The 17,027-nt window shown below is 34.5% G+C and overlaps 1 protein-coding gene across 3 annotated transcripts in view; it reads left to right on the top strand.

Moving 5' to 3' along the window:
- Positions 1-13,975, top strand: part of POF1B (POF1B actin binding protein) — a 92,581-nt gene extending 78,606 nt beyond the window's left edge. Inside the window, exons 16-17 of one of the 3 annotated variants that reach the window (XM_019631689.1) lie at positions 9,457-9,571; positions 12,040-13,975. In XM_019631689.1, the coding sequence (XP_019487234.1) occupies positions 9,457-9,571; positions 12,040-12,045 (121 nt within the window). In that variant the 3' untranslated portion in view covers positions 12,046-13,975. Of the gene's footprint in view, positions 1-9,456; positions 9,667-12,039 lie in introns of those variants that run through there. The other 2 variants (XM_019631687.1, XM_019631688.1) reach the window with 2 other exon arrangements.
- Positions 13,976-17,027: the final 3,052 nt, after the last annotated feature.

The raw sequence follows: 17,027 nt of genomic DNA, 5'->3' as shown, positions 1-17,027 counted from the left end.
TCACCATATATTTGATCCCCTTTACCCTCATCTACCACCCCCCTCCCCCCTTACCCTCTGGTAACCACTAAAGTATTGTCCATGTCTATGAGTTTTTGTTTCTTCATTTGCTTGTCTTGTTCATTTGTTGTTTTCAGTTTTATATATCATATATCAGTGAAATCATACAGCTCTTCACTTTTTCTGTCAGACTTATTTCGCTTAGCATAATAATCTCAAGATCCATCCATGTCGTCGCAGATGGCACTATTTCATCTTTTCTGATGGCAGAATAGTATTCCATTGGGTATATGTACCACAACTCCTTTATCCAGTAATCTATCAAAGAACATTTTGGTTGTTTCCATATCTTGGCCACTGTAAAGGAAGCTGCAATGAACATTGGAGCACATATAGCTTTACGGATGAATGTTTTCAGATTTTTTGGGTAGATGCCAAAGAGAGGGTTTTTGGTCATATGGTAATCCAATTCTTAATTTTTTGAGGAATCTCCACACTGCCTTCCATAGCAGCTGCACCAATCTGCATTCTCACCAACAGTGTATGCGGGTTCCTTTTCCTCCATAGCCTCTCCAACAATTGTTATTATTTGTCTTGTTCATGATAGCCATTCTAACTGGTATGAGGTGATATCTCATGGTGGTCTTTATTTGCATTTCTCTGATGATTTTAGTGGTGTTGAACATCTTTTTATGTGTCTACTGACCAACTGTATGTCCTCTTTGGAGAGATGTCTATTCAGGTCCTCTGCCCATTTTTTCATTGCATTGTTTGTGTTTTTGTTGTTGAGTTGTATGAGTTCCTTATATATTTTGGAAATTAGGCCCTTATCAGAGGCGTTATTTGCAAAAATCTTCTCCCACTTGGTTGGTTGCCTCTTTGTCAATGGTTTCTTTGGCTGTGCAGAAGCTTTTTAGTTTGATATAGTCCCATTCATTTATTTTAGCTTTTACTTCCCTTGCCTTTGAAGTGAAGCACATTAAATCTTTGAACCCAATGTCCATAAGTTTAGTACCTATGTTTTCTTCTTTGCAGTTGATTGTTTCAGGCGTTTGATCCATTTGGAGTTAATTTTGGTACACAGTAACAGATAGCAGTCTAATTTCATCCTTTTGCATGTGCCTTTCCAATTCTTCCAGCACCATTTGTTGAAGAGGCTATCTTTTCTCCACTGTATGTTTTTGGCTTCTTTGTCGAAAATTATCTGTCCATATTTATGTGGGTTTATTTCTGGGTTCTCAATTCTATTCCATTGGTTTTTGTGACTTTTTCTGCCAATACCATACTGTTTTGATTATTGTTGGCCTGTACTACAAGCTGAAGTCAGGGAGTGTGATACCTCCAGCACTGTTCTTTTTTCTTAGGATTGCTTTGGCTGTTCGGGATCTTTTGTGGTTACATACAAATCAGGTGATTTTTTTTGTTCAATTTCTTTAAAAAATGCCATTGGGATTTTGATAGAGATCGCATTAAATCTGTATATTGCTTTGGGTAATAGGGGATTTTTAACTACGTTGATTCTTCCAATCCATGAACACGGAATGTCTTTCCATTTCTTTGTGTCTTCTTCAATTTTTAAAAAAAATGTCTTATAGTTTTTAGTGTATAGGTCTTTCACATTTTTTTATTAAGGTTATTCCTAGTTATTTTATTCTTTTTGTTGCAATTGCAAAAGGAATTTTTTTCTTAATTTCTTTTTCTGAGGTTTCATTGTTAGTATATAGGAATGTAATGGACTTTTGTATGTTGATTTTGTAGCTGGCAACTTTATTGTATTTGTTTATTGTTGCTAATAGCTTTGTGGTGGAGTCTTTAGGATTTTCTATATATAGCATCATGTTATCTGCAAAAGGTGATAATTTAACTTCTTCATTTCCAATTTGGATTTCTTTTATTCCTTTCTCTTACCTGATTGCTCTGGCTAGGACTTCCAATACTATGTTGAAAAGCAGAGGTGATAGGGGACAACCCTGTCTTGTTGCTGAATATAGAGCAAAGGTCTTCAGTTTTTCACCATTGATTATGACATTAGCTGAGGGTTTGTCATATATGGCCTTTATTATATTAAGGTATTTTCCTTCTATACCCAATTTATTAAGTATTTTAATCATAAATGGATGTTATATCTTGTCAAACGCTTTTTCTGCATCTATTGGTATAATCATATGATTTTTGTCCTTTATTTTGTTTATGTGGTGTATCATATTTATCTATTTGCATATGTTGAACCATCTTTGTGCCCCCGGAATGAACCCCACTTGGTCGTGATGTATAATTTTTTAATGCAGTGTTGCATTTGATTCCCTAGAAATCTGTTCAGGATTTTTGCATGTATATTCATCAGAGGTATTGGTCTGTAATTTTCTTATTTTGTGTTATCCTTACCAGGTTTTGGTATCAGGGTAATGTTGGCCTCATAAAATGAGTTCAGGAGTATTTTCCCTTCATCAATTTTTTTGGAAGAATTTGAGTAGAACAGTTGTTAGATCCTCTTAGAATGTTTGGTAGAATTCACTAGTGAAGCCATCTGGTTCTCGATTATGCTTTTGGGAAGGTTTCAGATGACCCATTCAATTTCTTTACTGTGGGTCGGTCTATTTAGATTTTCCAATTCTTTGTGATTCAGCCTAGAAAGGCTATATGTTTCTAAGAACATGTCCATTCCTTCTAGGTTATTGAATTTGGTGGTATATAGTCCTTTATAGTATTCTTGGATAATCCTTTGTATTTCTGTGGCATCCGAGGCAACTTCTCCTCTTTCATTTCTGATTTTGTTTATTTGTGTCTTTTCTCTTTTTATCTTAGTGAGTGTAGCCAAGGGTTTGTCAATTTTATTAATCTTTTCAAAGAACAAGCTCTTTGTTGCATTAAGTTTTTCTGTTGTCTTTTGTTCTCTATTTCATTTAGTGCTGCTCTGATTTTTATTATTTCCTTCCTTCTACTGACTTTGGGTTTCATTTGTTCTTTTTCTAGTTCTTCTAGGTGTAACGTGAGGTTATTTACCTGGGATTTTTCTTCTTTCTTCAGGTTCACCTGTAATGATATAAATTTCCCTCTTAAATCTGCTTTAGCTGCATCTCAAAAATTTTGGTAGGATGTATTTTCATTCTCATTTGTTTCTATGTATCTTTCTATCTCGCCTCTCATGTCTTCTTGGACCCAGTCATACTTTAAAGTATGTTTTTTACTCTCCACATATTTATGGTTCTTCCTGCTTTCTTTTTGCAGTTGATATCCAATTTCAAAACCTTGTGATCAGAGAATATGCTTGGTATGATTTCAATCTTTTAAAACTTGCTGAGGCTAGTTTTATGTCCCTATATATGGTCTATCCTTGAGAATGTTCCATGTACACTAGAAAATAATGTATAATCTGATGTTCTAAGATGAAGTGCTCTATAAATGTCAATTATGTCCATTTCATCTAATGTGTCATTTAGGGCTGATATTTCTTTATTGATTTTCTGTTTGGATGATCTGTCCATAGTTGTCGATGATGCATTTAGGTCACCTATTATAATTGTGTTTTGATCATTTTCTCCTTTTAGTTCTGTTAGTAGTTGCTTTGTATATTTCAGTGCTCCCTGATTGGGGGCATAGATATTGATGACTGTTATTTCTTCTTGTTGTATAGTCCCATTTATCATTATGAAATGTCTATCTTTGTCTCTTGTTACCTTTTTTATCCTGAAGTCTGTTTCATCTGATATCAGCATAGCTACACCTGCTTTTCTCTGAATACCATTTACTTGGAGTGTCAATTTCCACCCTTCCACTTTGAGTTTATATTTGTCCTTGTAGCTGAGATGTGTCTCTTGGAGGCAGCATATGATTGGGTTTAGGTTTTTTTTTATCCAATTTGCTACTCTGCGCCTTTTTATTGGTGAGTTCAGTCATTTACATTTAAGATGATTATTGATATATGAGGATTTCCTATCTTTCTATCTTTGGTTTTCTGGTAGGACCATGTCTCCATTGATTCTTTACCTTTTTGTTGGTGTCTATTATTTCATTGTGGTCATACTTTATTATGTTTCCCTGTGTTTTTTCTTTTTTTATGTTATATATTTCAGTTCTGGATTTTTTTTGAGTGGCTACCATTAAGTTCAGAAAGTTTCACATTTAGAGTGTTCCATTTTCTTCAGTATGCTTCCTTTCTCCATTCCCTTGTGCCAGTTCAGACCTTTACTCTCTCCCCTTCTATGTTTTTGTTGTTACAAATTATCCCTATTTATGCTGTGAATTAATTTCCGCGCTGCAGTAGCAAGTTGTCATTTTCCTCTCCCCCCCCCCTTTTTACCCTGTATGTTATGTTTAGGTGTATAGTATCCTATTTGGTGTAGGGGTTGACATTTCTGGCTGTATGTTCATAATACTACTCATGGTTTTGTATTCTTGATTTTTTGTTTCAGGTCAAATAACCTCCTTCAGTATTTCTTGTAGTGCAGGTTGTGTGTTAGAAAATTCCCTCAACTTTTTTATATCTGGAAAGGTTTTTAATTCTCCTTCATAACTAAAGGATATCTTTGCTGGATATAGTATTCTTGGCTCATAATCTCTATCAATAGTTTGAATATTTGATTCCACTTCCTCTTGGCTTGTAGAGTTTGTGCTGAAAAATTTGATGATAATTGAGTGGGCTTTCCTTTGTAGATTACCGACTGTCTTCTTTTCCCTGGGTGCCTTGAGGATTCTTTCTTTGTTGTTAATTTTTGACAGCTTCAATACAGTGTGCTTTGGAGAAGGCCTATTAGGATTGATATAATTATGTGTTCTATTTGCTTCTTGGATTTGAGGTTCCAGTTCTTTCCACAAGTTTGGGAATTTCTCATCAACTATTTGTTTGCACATACTCTCTGTTCCCTTCTCCCTTTCTTCTCCTTCTAGTATGACCATTATTCTTGTACTGTTCTTTCTGATGGAGTCAGAAAGTTCTTGTAGAGTTCTTTCATTTCTTGTAACGCTCAAGTCTCTCTCTTCTTCCTTCTGTGTCATTTCCAGATTTCTATCTTTGATGTCACTGATTCTTTCCTCCATCTGGTCAGCTCTATTACCTAAACTGACTATTTCATTCTTCATTTCTTTTACTGAGTTCTTAATCTCCAGAAATTCTATTTGGTTCTTTTTTAAAATTTCAATCTCTTTGGTAAAATGTTCATTTTGTTTTTTAATTGTGTTTCTGAGTTCATTGAGCTGCTTGTCTGTGTTTTCATGCATCTTATTGAGTTTTTTCACAACTGCAATCTTCAATTCTCTGTCATTTACGTCACATATTTCCATGTCTCTTTAGTTCATTTTATGGAGACTTTTCATTTTCTTTCTGAGCTGCCTTGTTACCTTGGTTATTCTTGGCAATTAATGATTTATTAGTTCTCTTCCTAGGCATCTACAGGAGTGTTTTTGCTGCAGGTTGGTAGGAAGTGGTCTTTCTTTTGATTTCCGTATGTGTTGGTAGAATGTTTTAGTTTCTCTCTGACTGCAGCCTTTTATTCTCTCTCACGCTGTAGTGTTATGTTTTCTCTGCACTGCTCCAGCTTCTCACACAATGGGGGGATGCCCTGGAAGGTGGGCTTCTCCTCTGTGAGCAGGTCACCTGGGTCTGAGGTCAATGCCTCCATGTTGGGATGTGGAGAGCTTCTGAAGTTCTGAAGCTCTTCCTACACCAGTTTCAGGGTCTGTGTGTTTCAGTAGCTCTGTTTACCCCTGCAGGGACCCACCCAGATAGGTGGGGGCAGAGGCAGGGTGCGTTGTGAGAGTTAGCTTTGAGCAATGGCATAGATCACCAGCACAGTCAGTCCTGCACCCAAGACTTTCCCCCCCTTCGTTGGAACTAGTTGGGCCACAAGTCCATGGCTGCGGGCTGCTGTTCTCAGAACTGCAAATATTCTGTTCTTTTGATCTGACACTGCTACTGTTCCATGTCTAGCACTGGGCAGGTAAGTGGGCTTTGGGCGAGTTCTGGGCAGCTAGGCTCTGTGCCTCTGTCTTCCATCTTCTGCTTGGCAGTGAGGGCTTAAACTGCTGTTTTCACCCTTCTTCCCTCAGTCTTTCCTCCGAGGTCTCTGCCATGCCATTAGGGTAGCACTAGCAGTCCAAATTTCCCCTCTCCCGTGACTGCTGTAGCTCCGGAATGCAGGGAGCTTGGAGCTCAGAGCTCCAGTCTGTGTCCTGCTGCCTGCGGGGCCCGCATCTCTGTGCTTCCCCCTTCCCTCCTAGCCCACTCGCCCAATTTGTCCACCTCTAGATGATTTCAGTTGCGTGTCTCTTAGTCTTTCCGGTCTTCCATGCAGAGAGTCCTTTGTGGAATTATAGCTGTTCAATTTGTTGTAAATTCCAGGGGAGATTTCAAGAGGCTCACCTCACACTGCCATTTCTATGACATCCTGAGTTTTAATGATATAAATTTCTATTTAAGCACTGTTTCAGGTGCATGCCCCAATTTTGATTAAGTTGTGTTTTCATTTGCATTCAGTTCAAAATATTTATTAATTTTTCTTTTGATTTGTATTTTTTTGATGCATCAGTTGTTCAGAATTGTATTGTTTAGTTTCCAAATCTTTGGGAATTTTCTAGATATGTCTCTGTTATTGATTCATAATTTATTTCCAACTTTGGTTAGAGAACATACTTTTTATTCATTATAATGATTTCAAATTTATTGAGACTTTTTTTGTAGCCCAGAATAGACTCTCTTTGTAAATGTTCCATGTGCCCTTGAAAGTAACGCTCAATCTGTTGATAAGTGTATTGTTTTATATGTCATTTAGCTCAATTTGGTTAAGTGTTGTTCATAGCTTCTATGTCTGTACTGATTTTCTGTTAACTTCTAATATCAAATTTCCAACTCTGTGAATTTGTTTATTTTGCCTTTCATTTCTATCAGTTTTTGCTTCATGTGTTTTTAATTTCTGCTAGGAGGTTCATAAACATTTGGGATGTTATGTTCTATTGATGAATTAAAAATTAAGGACTATTACATCTTGTGAATGAATTGACACGTTTATCACTATTAAATGACCCTTTATGTCTCTACTAATGCTTCCTGTTCTGAAGGCTACTTCATCTGATATGACTATAACTACTCTGGCTTTCTTTTGATTACAGGTTGCATGATAAATATGTTTCTATTTTTTACTTTTACTTTATTCTATTACTTTGTTTATATTTAAAGTGTTTTTATAGATAACATATATAGTTGGGTCTTATGTTTTTTTCCAATGAAGCAGTATTTCCCTTTTAATTGGAGTGTCTAGACCATTTATATTTAATGTGATTATCTGTGTTTGAATTTACCATCTTGCAAGTTGGTTTCTATTTGTCCCATATTGTCTTTGTTCTACTTTTCTTATTTTTTTCCCCTTTCGATTAATTGATCATTTTTCATTACTGCATTGTATCTATTTTATTGGCCTATTAGGTATGCTTCTTTTTTTGTTGTAAAAGCTTAAAGTATCTTATTACAGTCTATCTTCAAATAATATTATAACATCACATGTAGCATACAAACATTATGATAGTATACTTCCATTTCCCCCTCATAATCTTTTTGCTGTTTTTGCCATATATATTTTCTTTTACATATATTATAAACTCCTAAATACAGTATAACTTTGGCTTCAATTGTTATTTTTAAATAAATATTAATACTAAGAAAAACAGCTTTAAATTTACACACATATTTATCTTTTCTGGTGCTATTCATTCTTTTGCTTAGCTCCAAATTTCCATCTGATATCATTTTCCCTCTGATTTCCTTTTCATTGCTGCTTTGCTGGTGAAGACTTCTCTTGGCTTTTAACGTCTGAAAACCATTTTCATTTTGGCCTTCATTATTCAGTTACTTTTACTGTGTAAAGAATAGTAAGTTGATTTTCTTTTTGTCTTTCAGTGCTTTAAAGTTGTCATTCCACTGTCTTCTGATTTTCCCTGTCTGATAAGACGTTTGCTGTTGATCTTATGATTTTTTTTTCCTCTTTGAGTTATGTTCTTTTTCCTCTGGCTGTTTGTAAGATTCTTAATCACTGGTTTTTAACAATTTGATAATGATGTACCTCTCTGTGTTTTTCTCCATCATTTTTTTTTCTTGAGTTTCATTGAGCTTCTTGGATCTGTGCATTTATAGTTTTCATCAACTTTGGAACAATTTGGTCATTATTTCTTGTTATTTTTATCTTCTGCCAATCCCATAGTGCTTCAATTACTCCTCTTTGAGGGCACCTGATATTTTCTATAGCAAACTCATACTCTGTACATTTTTTCAGTCTTTTTTCTCTCATGTTTTATTTTGGAAAATTTCTCTTGGTGTCTTCAAATTTAGTAGCATTTTCTTCTGCAATGCCTAAATGTTGTTAATCCCATACAATGCAATTTTCATTTATAGGAGTCCAATGTAGATCTTCATATTTTCCATTGTTCTCCTCATTGTGTTCATGCTTTTCTCTAACTTCTTGAATATACATTTTATATATTTTTATATTTCTAATAGATGCACCCTTGCCTACTTGTTTCTTTTATCTGTCATTTCTTGGTCTCTTTCTACTAATATACTTTTGTCTTTATTATTAGTCATATATTCCTGTTTCATTGCATGCTTACTCTTTTTTTATTGAATGCCACATATTATGCTTTTACATACTTGAGTTCTGGATTTTTTTGGTATCACCTAAGTATTTTGGGGTTTTGTTCTGAGAAGTTATTTGGAAGCAGTTTAATACTTTGAAGTCTTACTTTTGAACTTTATTAGAACAACCTGCTGTCTAAGACTAATGTCATCCCACTACTAAGGCAACACTCTTCTGTAGCCTCTGCCTGATGCATCCCCATACTAAGAGTTCTTTCCACTCTGGTTAGTGGAACACAAACTATTCCCATCACTATGTGAGCTCCAGGGATTTCCATATTGCCCTTTTCCAGTGTTTCCTTCCCTAGCCTTGATAACTTTTTCATATGCCTACACTGATCAGTACTCACCTGAAGAGTTGTGAGGAATGCTCAACAAGTCTCCTGACCTCTCTCTATCTATGTAGCTCTCTCATGTCTGGTATTCTGCTCCACAAAACTGGCTGCCTTAGCATACCTTACTTGAAATTCTGTCACCTCAATTTGGTGAGACTACTGGGATCTGTTTGGCTTCTCTTTCCCTATCCTGTGACCAAGGAAATTTCCAGGCAGTGAGCTAGGCATTTGTAGCATTCATGACATTTGCTTCCTTTGTGATCACTGTTTTGTGCTGCCTGTGGTCGATCATTTCCAGAAACAGAAGTACCTCCCTCTCACACATTTAAAAATAACAGTAGTAAATTTTTATACATTGAGAGGGGATTTTCCTTTTAGAAGAAGTTATAAGTCATGCAGAGCCAAGTTTATTTCAATAAGGGGACTCAAATTAGGAGTGGCTAAGAAGGAATTAAAATTATTTTCTTGTGCAGCTTGTAAACTAAGTTTTTTTCTGTATAGGTACAGGACACAATATCCAATTCTAGGACTCCTGTATGATGACTATGAATATATACCACCAGGTAGTGACACACAGACTATTGTGATTGAGAAAACAGAAGACAAATGGACTTGTGTAAGTTCACTTAGGCATTTCTAATTCTACTAGGACTAAAAATTTATATATAACAGCTTTTAAAAATTCTGGTAAAACATCAGAATGAACTAAAATTTTATAGAGTTTGGTTTTTTCCTCTTAAAACTTTTCCATATTTCCCTTACTGATATACAGTAAAAATTAAGAAACATTGAAATGATTCATACATGAACTATTGTCACTGATTATCTAAACTGTAATAAATTAGGTAAGATTTTTACCCTAAAGAGGAAGACAATTAACATTGGCAATATACTAATTTTACTTCCTTGCATGTCTTAGGACTTATTGAATCAATTCTATTCAAATTTTTTTAAACTTATTTTTCTAAAGCAGGTAGAAAATATCATAGACAATTATGAAGGGCCATGAAGGATGGAGAAGAAGCATGTTTAAATAGAATTTGTCCTGCAATCTTGTATGTGGTACTTATTCCTGTAGATTATAGATTTTTTAGGATTTTGAAAGAAAGGTGTGTCAGTCTTCCTCATTAGATTGTAAGATTCTCTAGCTTTAAATCCCATAGTTACAGTTGGGCTGATGAAGACTACTTTAAAGGTCATATACTCTAATATCTACCTTCTGCAACATTCTCCAAGATGACCAGATAATACAGACCTTAGAATCTTTCTAAGCAGTCCAATACATTGCTAAGGGGGCTGGTTAATAAAACCCTCTTCTTCTAAAGGACTAAAACCTACTTTCCTAAAACTTGTATTTATTGATCTATTAACCTTTACAGTAGTGAACATCAAATAGAGGATATATTTTCCCTAGCACAGTGGTTCTCTACCAAGGGAGAATATTTCCTCTTGGATATATTTAACAACATTTGGAGACAGTTTTGGTTTTCACAACTGGGAGTCAGGTACTATTGGCATCTGGTGGCTGAAGGCCAGGGGTGCTGTTAAACAATCCTACAATGTGCAGGACAGGCCCTCATCACAAAGAATTATCCAACCCAAAATGTTAATACTGCTAAATTTGAGAAACCTTGTTAATATAACAGAATGGCCTTGGGGTTCTATTTCTTCTTAATTATATACCCTATAGTACTGCCAAGGGATTGTAACAGTAAGCCATTGATAGTGATGAGAATGTATGACATCCTTCAGGTGCAATAAACAGAAAAAAGGTTGAGAACCCCCCTCTTAAACAAAACAGTATATGAGTCTAACAGTGTGACGACAGCCTGTATTTTGTTAAAAACTGTTCAGGTAATAAAGGCAGGTAAAAATAATCTATGGTTATTAAAGTAAGTGATTATCCTGTTCTTCAGAAGGGCATGTACTTACTGGAAGGGAGCATAAAAATGACAGCTGGAGTAGCAATAACATGCCTGTTTCTTGATCTGTGATGGTGCATGTGCTCAGTTTGGGAAAATATCATTTAGTCATGCACTTACATATATGTGTACATTCTTCTACATGTTTATTATATTTCAGTAAAAGTCTTAAAATGCTTAACTATACTGTGGTGAGCAATAGATATACAAATGTCAACCAATCATTCTGCATAACCTTTAGAAAATTTAAAATTGCATATAGTTAAAATACTACAGATGTATAGTTAATAAAATTAAGCATCTGTTAAATAACTCATTTTAAAAATTATCTTTTGGTTGAACAAACTCAAATATTTAAGTAGACAAAAGAATTCAGCAAGTTTTTTAGCTCTGAAGCCCTTCTCTAACTACAATCAAGCCGCCGATCTTGTAGATATGGTTGTCTGTCATTAATGAAGCAACCAGTATTTAGTAATCACAAAATAAAAATAATTTCAGCTTTGACATATGTTGTGTTCCTTAGGTCATTAATTAGTTGAGAAATACTTATTACTAAATATTAACTGATAAAAGGTACCTGGTGACCCAAGAACCAGATAAGCAGCAAGGGTAAATCAGCATAGGATTTAAAATTTGTCACTCAGAGATTATTTGATGCTGAAATTTAAGACTGAGAAGCTGTTGCAGCTACTAACCACATGTGCACCAGAGGTGGAATCGATGTGAGGACCTGCCAAATAAAGGGTCTAGTCATTACTCCTCTCTCCATTAAAAATGCACAGCAATAAATATCAAACTTTATATCTTAAAGGACTAGATGCTGATCGAAAGTTCAAAGAATATTTAAGTTCACAGATGAAAGATCTACATTTATTAACAGTTAGAGACACTTGGACGTATTTACTCTCTAAATATGACACCAAGGAAGAAATCTACTGAATCCTCTGTCCATCCTCTTTAAAGTCATTTGAAAATATATACCTTGACTAAAGTCAGACAAATCATTATTTCACTGAATATACATTTTTAAAAGTACCACAAGTACAGTGTATTTCCTTTGGTTTTATATCTGTCAATTTAAATCATTTTTCAAAACTGTGTGCACATAATGACAATTTTTTTAATGAGCCAGTTGTAAATTAACTTTTTTTTTCTTTTCTAGCCATGAATGAATCTCCAACTCAAAGGGTTTTTTGTGTCTGCATTAGTACTTTCATTGTTATTTTTCCATAACTAAAGGTCAATCAAAATTCTGAACCATGCAACTACCCAGTGAATCTAACAGGATGAATTAGTTCTGCAGATGACAGTTTCTCCAGCTATTTATGAACTCTGAATCCTTTCTATCACATTCTTGTATTAAAGAGAGCAACACAACTGCTTATTTAAATTTCAGTTGCAGATAATGTAGGACATAATTCACTTTTTATAAATAGGGTGCTTCCGAGACACTGAATTAATTTCTTGGGGTAGAGATTTTATATGTTATTCAATTAGAAGATTTCCTCTGATATTAGATGTGCAATTCAGCTACAAGAATAGATACTGTTATCAAAAAGAGGCAAAAGACTACTGAATTTAAAAAAACAGTTTAACTAGTGCATGGTGTATATACAGCATATATTTGCTTTTCTCACATTGAACCTTGTGACTAAAAAGATGCTTTCTTACATGCTATTTATACCTCTTAGAGACATAACTAAATTAAAGGTGATAGTTAACTTCATTTAGTAAGGGAGTGGGATAATATCTTTTTAAATTACTAAATCCACTAACTTGCACATTGTGCTATTATGGTTCTAAACACGTAAAAGTGGCTTGGCAAATCTGTTCTTTCAAAGCATAGCATTCCCAAATGAGCCTGCCCACTTCCTTAAAAACATAAGACACTATATTGTAGTAGTGGGTAGAAAGAAGGTGGACTTTTTTAATAGGGGTATACCAAAAGTAACATTGAAATATTGCATAAAGTCTAAAGAAATAAAAATAGCAACAACAAATGCTTGAAATATGTATCCTACTTAGAAGAAAGGGATTTTATAGTAGAGTATTTGTGTACTTAGAAGTTGGTTAATTAATAGGGTTATAATGACCTTACAAAGTAAACAAAAGTATTTTGTAAATACATCAGTAGATAAGAATGAAATTTCTTAATTTCAACCCCTCTACTTTAAAGTTAAGAATTAGCAAAAATTAAAATGTTTGCATCTGACGAAGTATAGATTAAGGCAACAAATATATTTGGGTTACATGTGACTAAGGTTTTGCACTGAAATATCTGCAAATATCTATATAGAATTCTGTCATGCTTTCTAATTATACTCTAATAACTATTCATTACTCTGAGAAACTGTTAAGATAGGAACAGATGAGGCACTACACTAAATCAAACCATGAATGAGAAAAAATGCTTTTAATACTCATAATTTTCAAATAAGTCTTGATATGAAGCTAAAAGTCTTATTTTATTATCTTAATACTTTGACTTAAAATGTCAAGCTCTATAATGTGGATTGATACAATTCCAATTTTATCAATATTTTGATAGAAAATGTTAATATTCTTCATGAGCCATATAGTCCTTACAGTTTTTCCCCTTGTTGTGGGAACAACAGGGCAGTTCCTCCTTTGCTAACTACTCATGTATGTAATTAACAAAACTGTGCCATGTTATCTACCCATTACATATGGTATAAATGGAAGTTTTAGTGGTGGTGTAATAGAAAACTGCCACCATAACTGTTTGAAAATTAGAACAACTGTAATTTCCCCCAAATACTAGTAAATAAAAATAACAATCCAAAATAATAGTTCAAAATTTAGGGCAGTTAAGAAGTCAGCACATCATTGGCTCACTTGATCCATGCATAGTGAGTGAACAGGGCTGTCAAGGTACCTATTATACTTAACAAATTTAAATATATGTATTTCTTTTCCAATTTGTGACTAAGATCAATAAAAAAAAGTAGTGATTTTTTTTTTCCTCTCACAAGTTTCACACAGCTTCTCTCTGAAAATTGCAAAGATGTTGTCAGGTGACGAATGCCTATTTATCTCATTTCTATTCCAGTATGTTTCATTTTAGATATTGAATAAAATGGAGACTATGCAATGTAATGCAAAACCATCTATTTAAGTGTCTAATTAAAATATGTGAAGTATCTGTGTGGTCTTTGTGGAAGTCCTAATAAGAAACATGCAGGATGGATCTTAAGCTTAGCTGTACGTTTTTGTCAGAAGTTACTATCATGTGAATGGTTATGTTAGAGCTATCAAGCATCCCTCTAATTTAAAAAGAAGTCCTTAGGGCCGGCTGAGTGGCACAAAGTTTAAGAACTGGCTTGGGACGCTGGAGAGCCCCCGGTTCAGATCCCACATGTGAGGGCCAGTGACGCTGCCCTCTAAAAAAAAAAAAGTCCTTAGATGGACTACTAGAGACAACACTTTAACATAGTTGGACCTCCGGTTGATGCAGGTTTCTGCTTTAAATGAGAATGTCTTTGCTTACAATCCTAGTCTTCTATGTTCCATAACCTACTTGTTTCAAGCATGATTCCATAAAGCACTCTTCCCATTCATGTAATGGTGCTTTAACTGTAATACTTTTTCTTAACACAAACAGTACAAAAAGAACAAAATAAAGCTTAAAAAATTTCATGTCATTACCCAATTTAGATTACCTTAACAAAAAGCCATTCTCACTTCTTTCCCATTATTGTAATCTGCAAAGATGACATGTAGACATTAATTTTTAGAAAGTAAATAAGCTGTGAAAATACTTCCTTACAAGGCACCTCTCCTCCACCACACACCATTACTAAATTTATTGAATTTTCATAGTACTTTTTGTCCAATAAAAAATGCTACGTATTTCATGCTTATCCTAGGATAAAATAGTAAATATAATATTTTAAAATAAAGTAATAAAAATTACATGTTTTAATAAAACCTTTAATATTTAGTAACAAAATAAGACATACCTCTTGAATATACAAAGGAACACTGGAGTTGTTATATCACATAATTACATGACAGCCAGGCAGTCTTGGTCATCTTCTTGAATTCGTCTCTTGTAGATGAGATGTTGTTAAGCCCAGGGTCTTTGTTTGGTTTCCCATTCCAGCCCATTAAAATATTTTTTTTTGTATTCAAGTTTACGTTCAAGAGATCCTATATGTTAAGGGATAGCCTTTGCAATATAATGATGTGTTTGCTGATATAATCAGTGTTTAACATTCCTAGATAATCTCATGTGTGCCAAGATATAACAAATCAATGAGATTGGAAGTTCATTCGTTCTGAACACAAGCACTAAGGACTTCACAAAGTCTCAAATGAGACACATCTCCATTTTTAAGTAGGTACGGAACCAGGTAGAAACCTTGTGGCACAGGTTGCTCGGTGCTGTTTATTATCCTAAGCTATGCTGAGATGTTTGCCTTCTTATAGGCTATTTGCAGATCCACTTGGTATGGACATGTGCCCATGTTTAAAGTTCACTTAACATACAGAGTAGTTATCATTTGAACATTAAGAAAGTTTGCTTCCCTACAGTAATCAAATAAATAATTTTTCTCCTGAAAAAAAAAAGTATTATAGCCTTTCCTTCCTAACAGACCAGTTATATGCTGCTTTTAATTCTGAGTGTTGCCTCTGCTCCCAAATTATAAATATAAAAGGAAGTGGTTACCTGGATTTATGATGTGATTTCATGGCATTATGATGAATACTCAATACTCATAACTATGGGGCTGTGTAGAAAGTGATACCTGATATTTAACTCAAGCAGTCTGGGCCCTATTCTCTGTGGGAAAACATAGGTTTTCTTATCACTTAAAGCCATCTTAGAAGAACAGATATTAGTGGCATGAAAGTTGTAACATTTTGTGAGTGTGTGTGGAGAATTTATGCTTTGCAGTCATTCATGGCATCGTTTTCCAGAATTGGAAAGCTCTATCCTCATTATGTGATACTCTGTTTCTAGTTATAAAAATGAGATTTTTTTTCTTCAGAAATGTTTGAAAAAAAAAAGATACAAACAAACAAACAAAAAAAGATATAACAAATCAGACCAATTTCTTAAAATGGAACAATATATAGGCTTTCTGAGCTAGTTCCCTAAAGGGGTCTGATGAGCCAGCCATGATATAAGGTGTAGGTGGTGTTGGAGTCTAGGATGACAAGGTTTTGGAGTCAGATGGTAGGTAACTGGGATTTACAGTGTGGATTAAATGGGATAGTTTCAATATTGCCAATTGGTTCAAATTTTAAAATGGAGCAGTGTTCCCCTTGAAATAGTTACTTTGGTCAAGTTCAAAGAGAAAGGCATAGCAACTGGAATGAGGCAGGCAAAAACATTTTTCATTTGGGGTATCTAGTGCTACAGCCTTGACCCTGTGTCACAATTTCTTCTGCAGGGCTTCTAGACTGCCAGTAACACTAGCCAGTTCATACCTAGGATCAAAGGTTCTAGACCTTTCTTAACCAGTGTCAAATTTAAAAGCTAATTATTTTGGAAGGACAGGGTGGAGCCGAACAAAATTGGGAACATTCTCTAATCCAAAGATATTCTAGGGTACTAATCTTGTCCTGCATTTTCTCCAAATGATACCTTATTAGTCTTAAAAACCCTATTGTGTAGAATTCCAAGTCTAGCCAGGTTTCCTTGATTCTCACAAGGGGAAACAGATCTAAACAAGATTCTTTTGTTCCTCTGCCTTCACACAAGGTTACCCAATTTTTTTCCCTGGAAGTAGGTATATTTAAGATTAAGAATTTTGCTATTATGTTCTTTCGAAAACTTTTAAAAAGATGTCATAGGTTTATTTCAAATTAAACCAGTGAAAGGAGAGAGCTTCAAAATAAACCAAAGAGGGGCATGTAGGTGAAGAGAGGAGGAAGAATATAAATGAAACAAAATTGGTCATGAAGTGATGATTATTGAAACTGGGTGATGGCTATATATAGGGGTTCATTACATTCTTCTATTTTTGTATATGGTTGAAAATGTTCTGCAATACAATTTATCTATCATATCATATATCTATCATACATATCTTAAAGGGCAGTTCAAGGTTCAAACTGGTGGTTGTCCTGTATGAGATAAAATATGAGTTGAATGTGAGAGGCATACTTGAGTAACAATTCCAA

This window comes from Hipposideros armiger, unplaced genomic scaffold (assembly GCF_001890085.2).
Source record: "Hipposideros armiger isolate ML-2016 unplaced genomic scaffold, ASM189008v1 scaffold_1037, whole genome shotgun sequence".
In the NCBI taxonomy this organism is placed as follows: domain Eukaryota; kingdom Metazoa; phylum Chordata; class Mammalia; order Chiroptera; family Hipposideridae; genus Hipposideros; species Hipposideros armiger.
The sequence above is the reverse complement of the archived record's forward strand: the minus strand, read 5'-3'. Positions and strand labels throughout refer to the sequence as shown.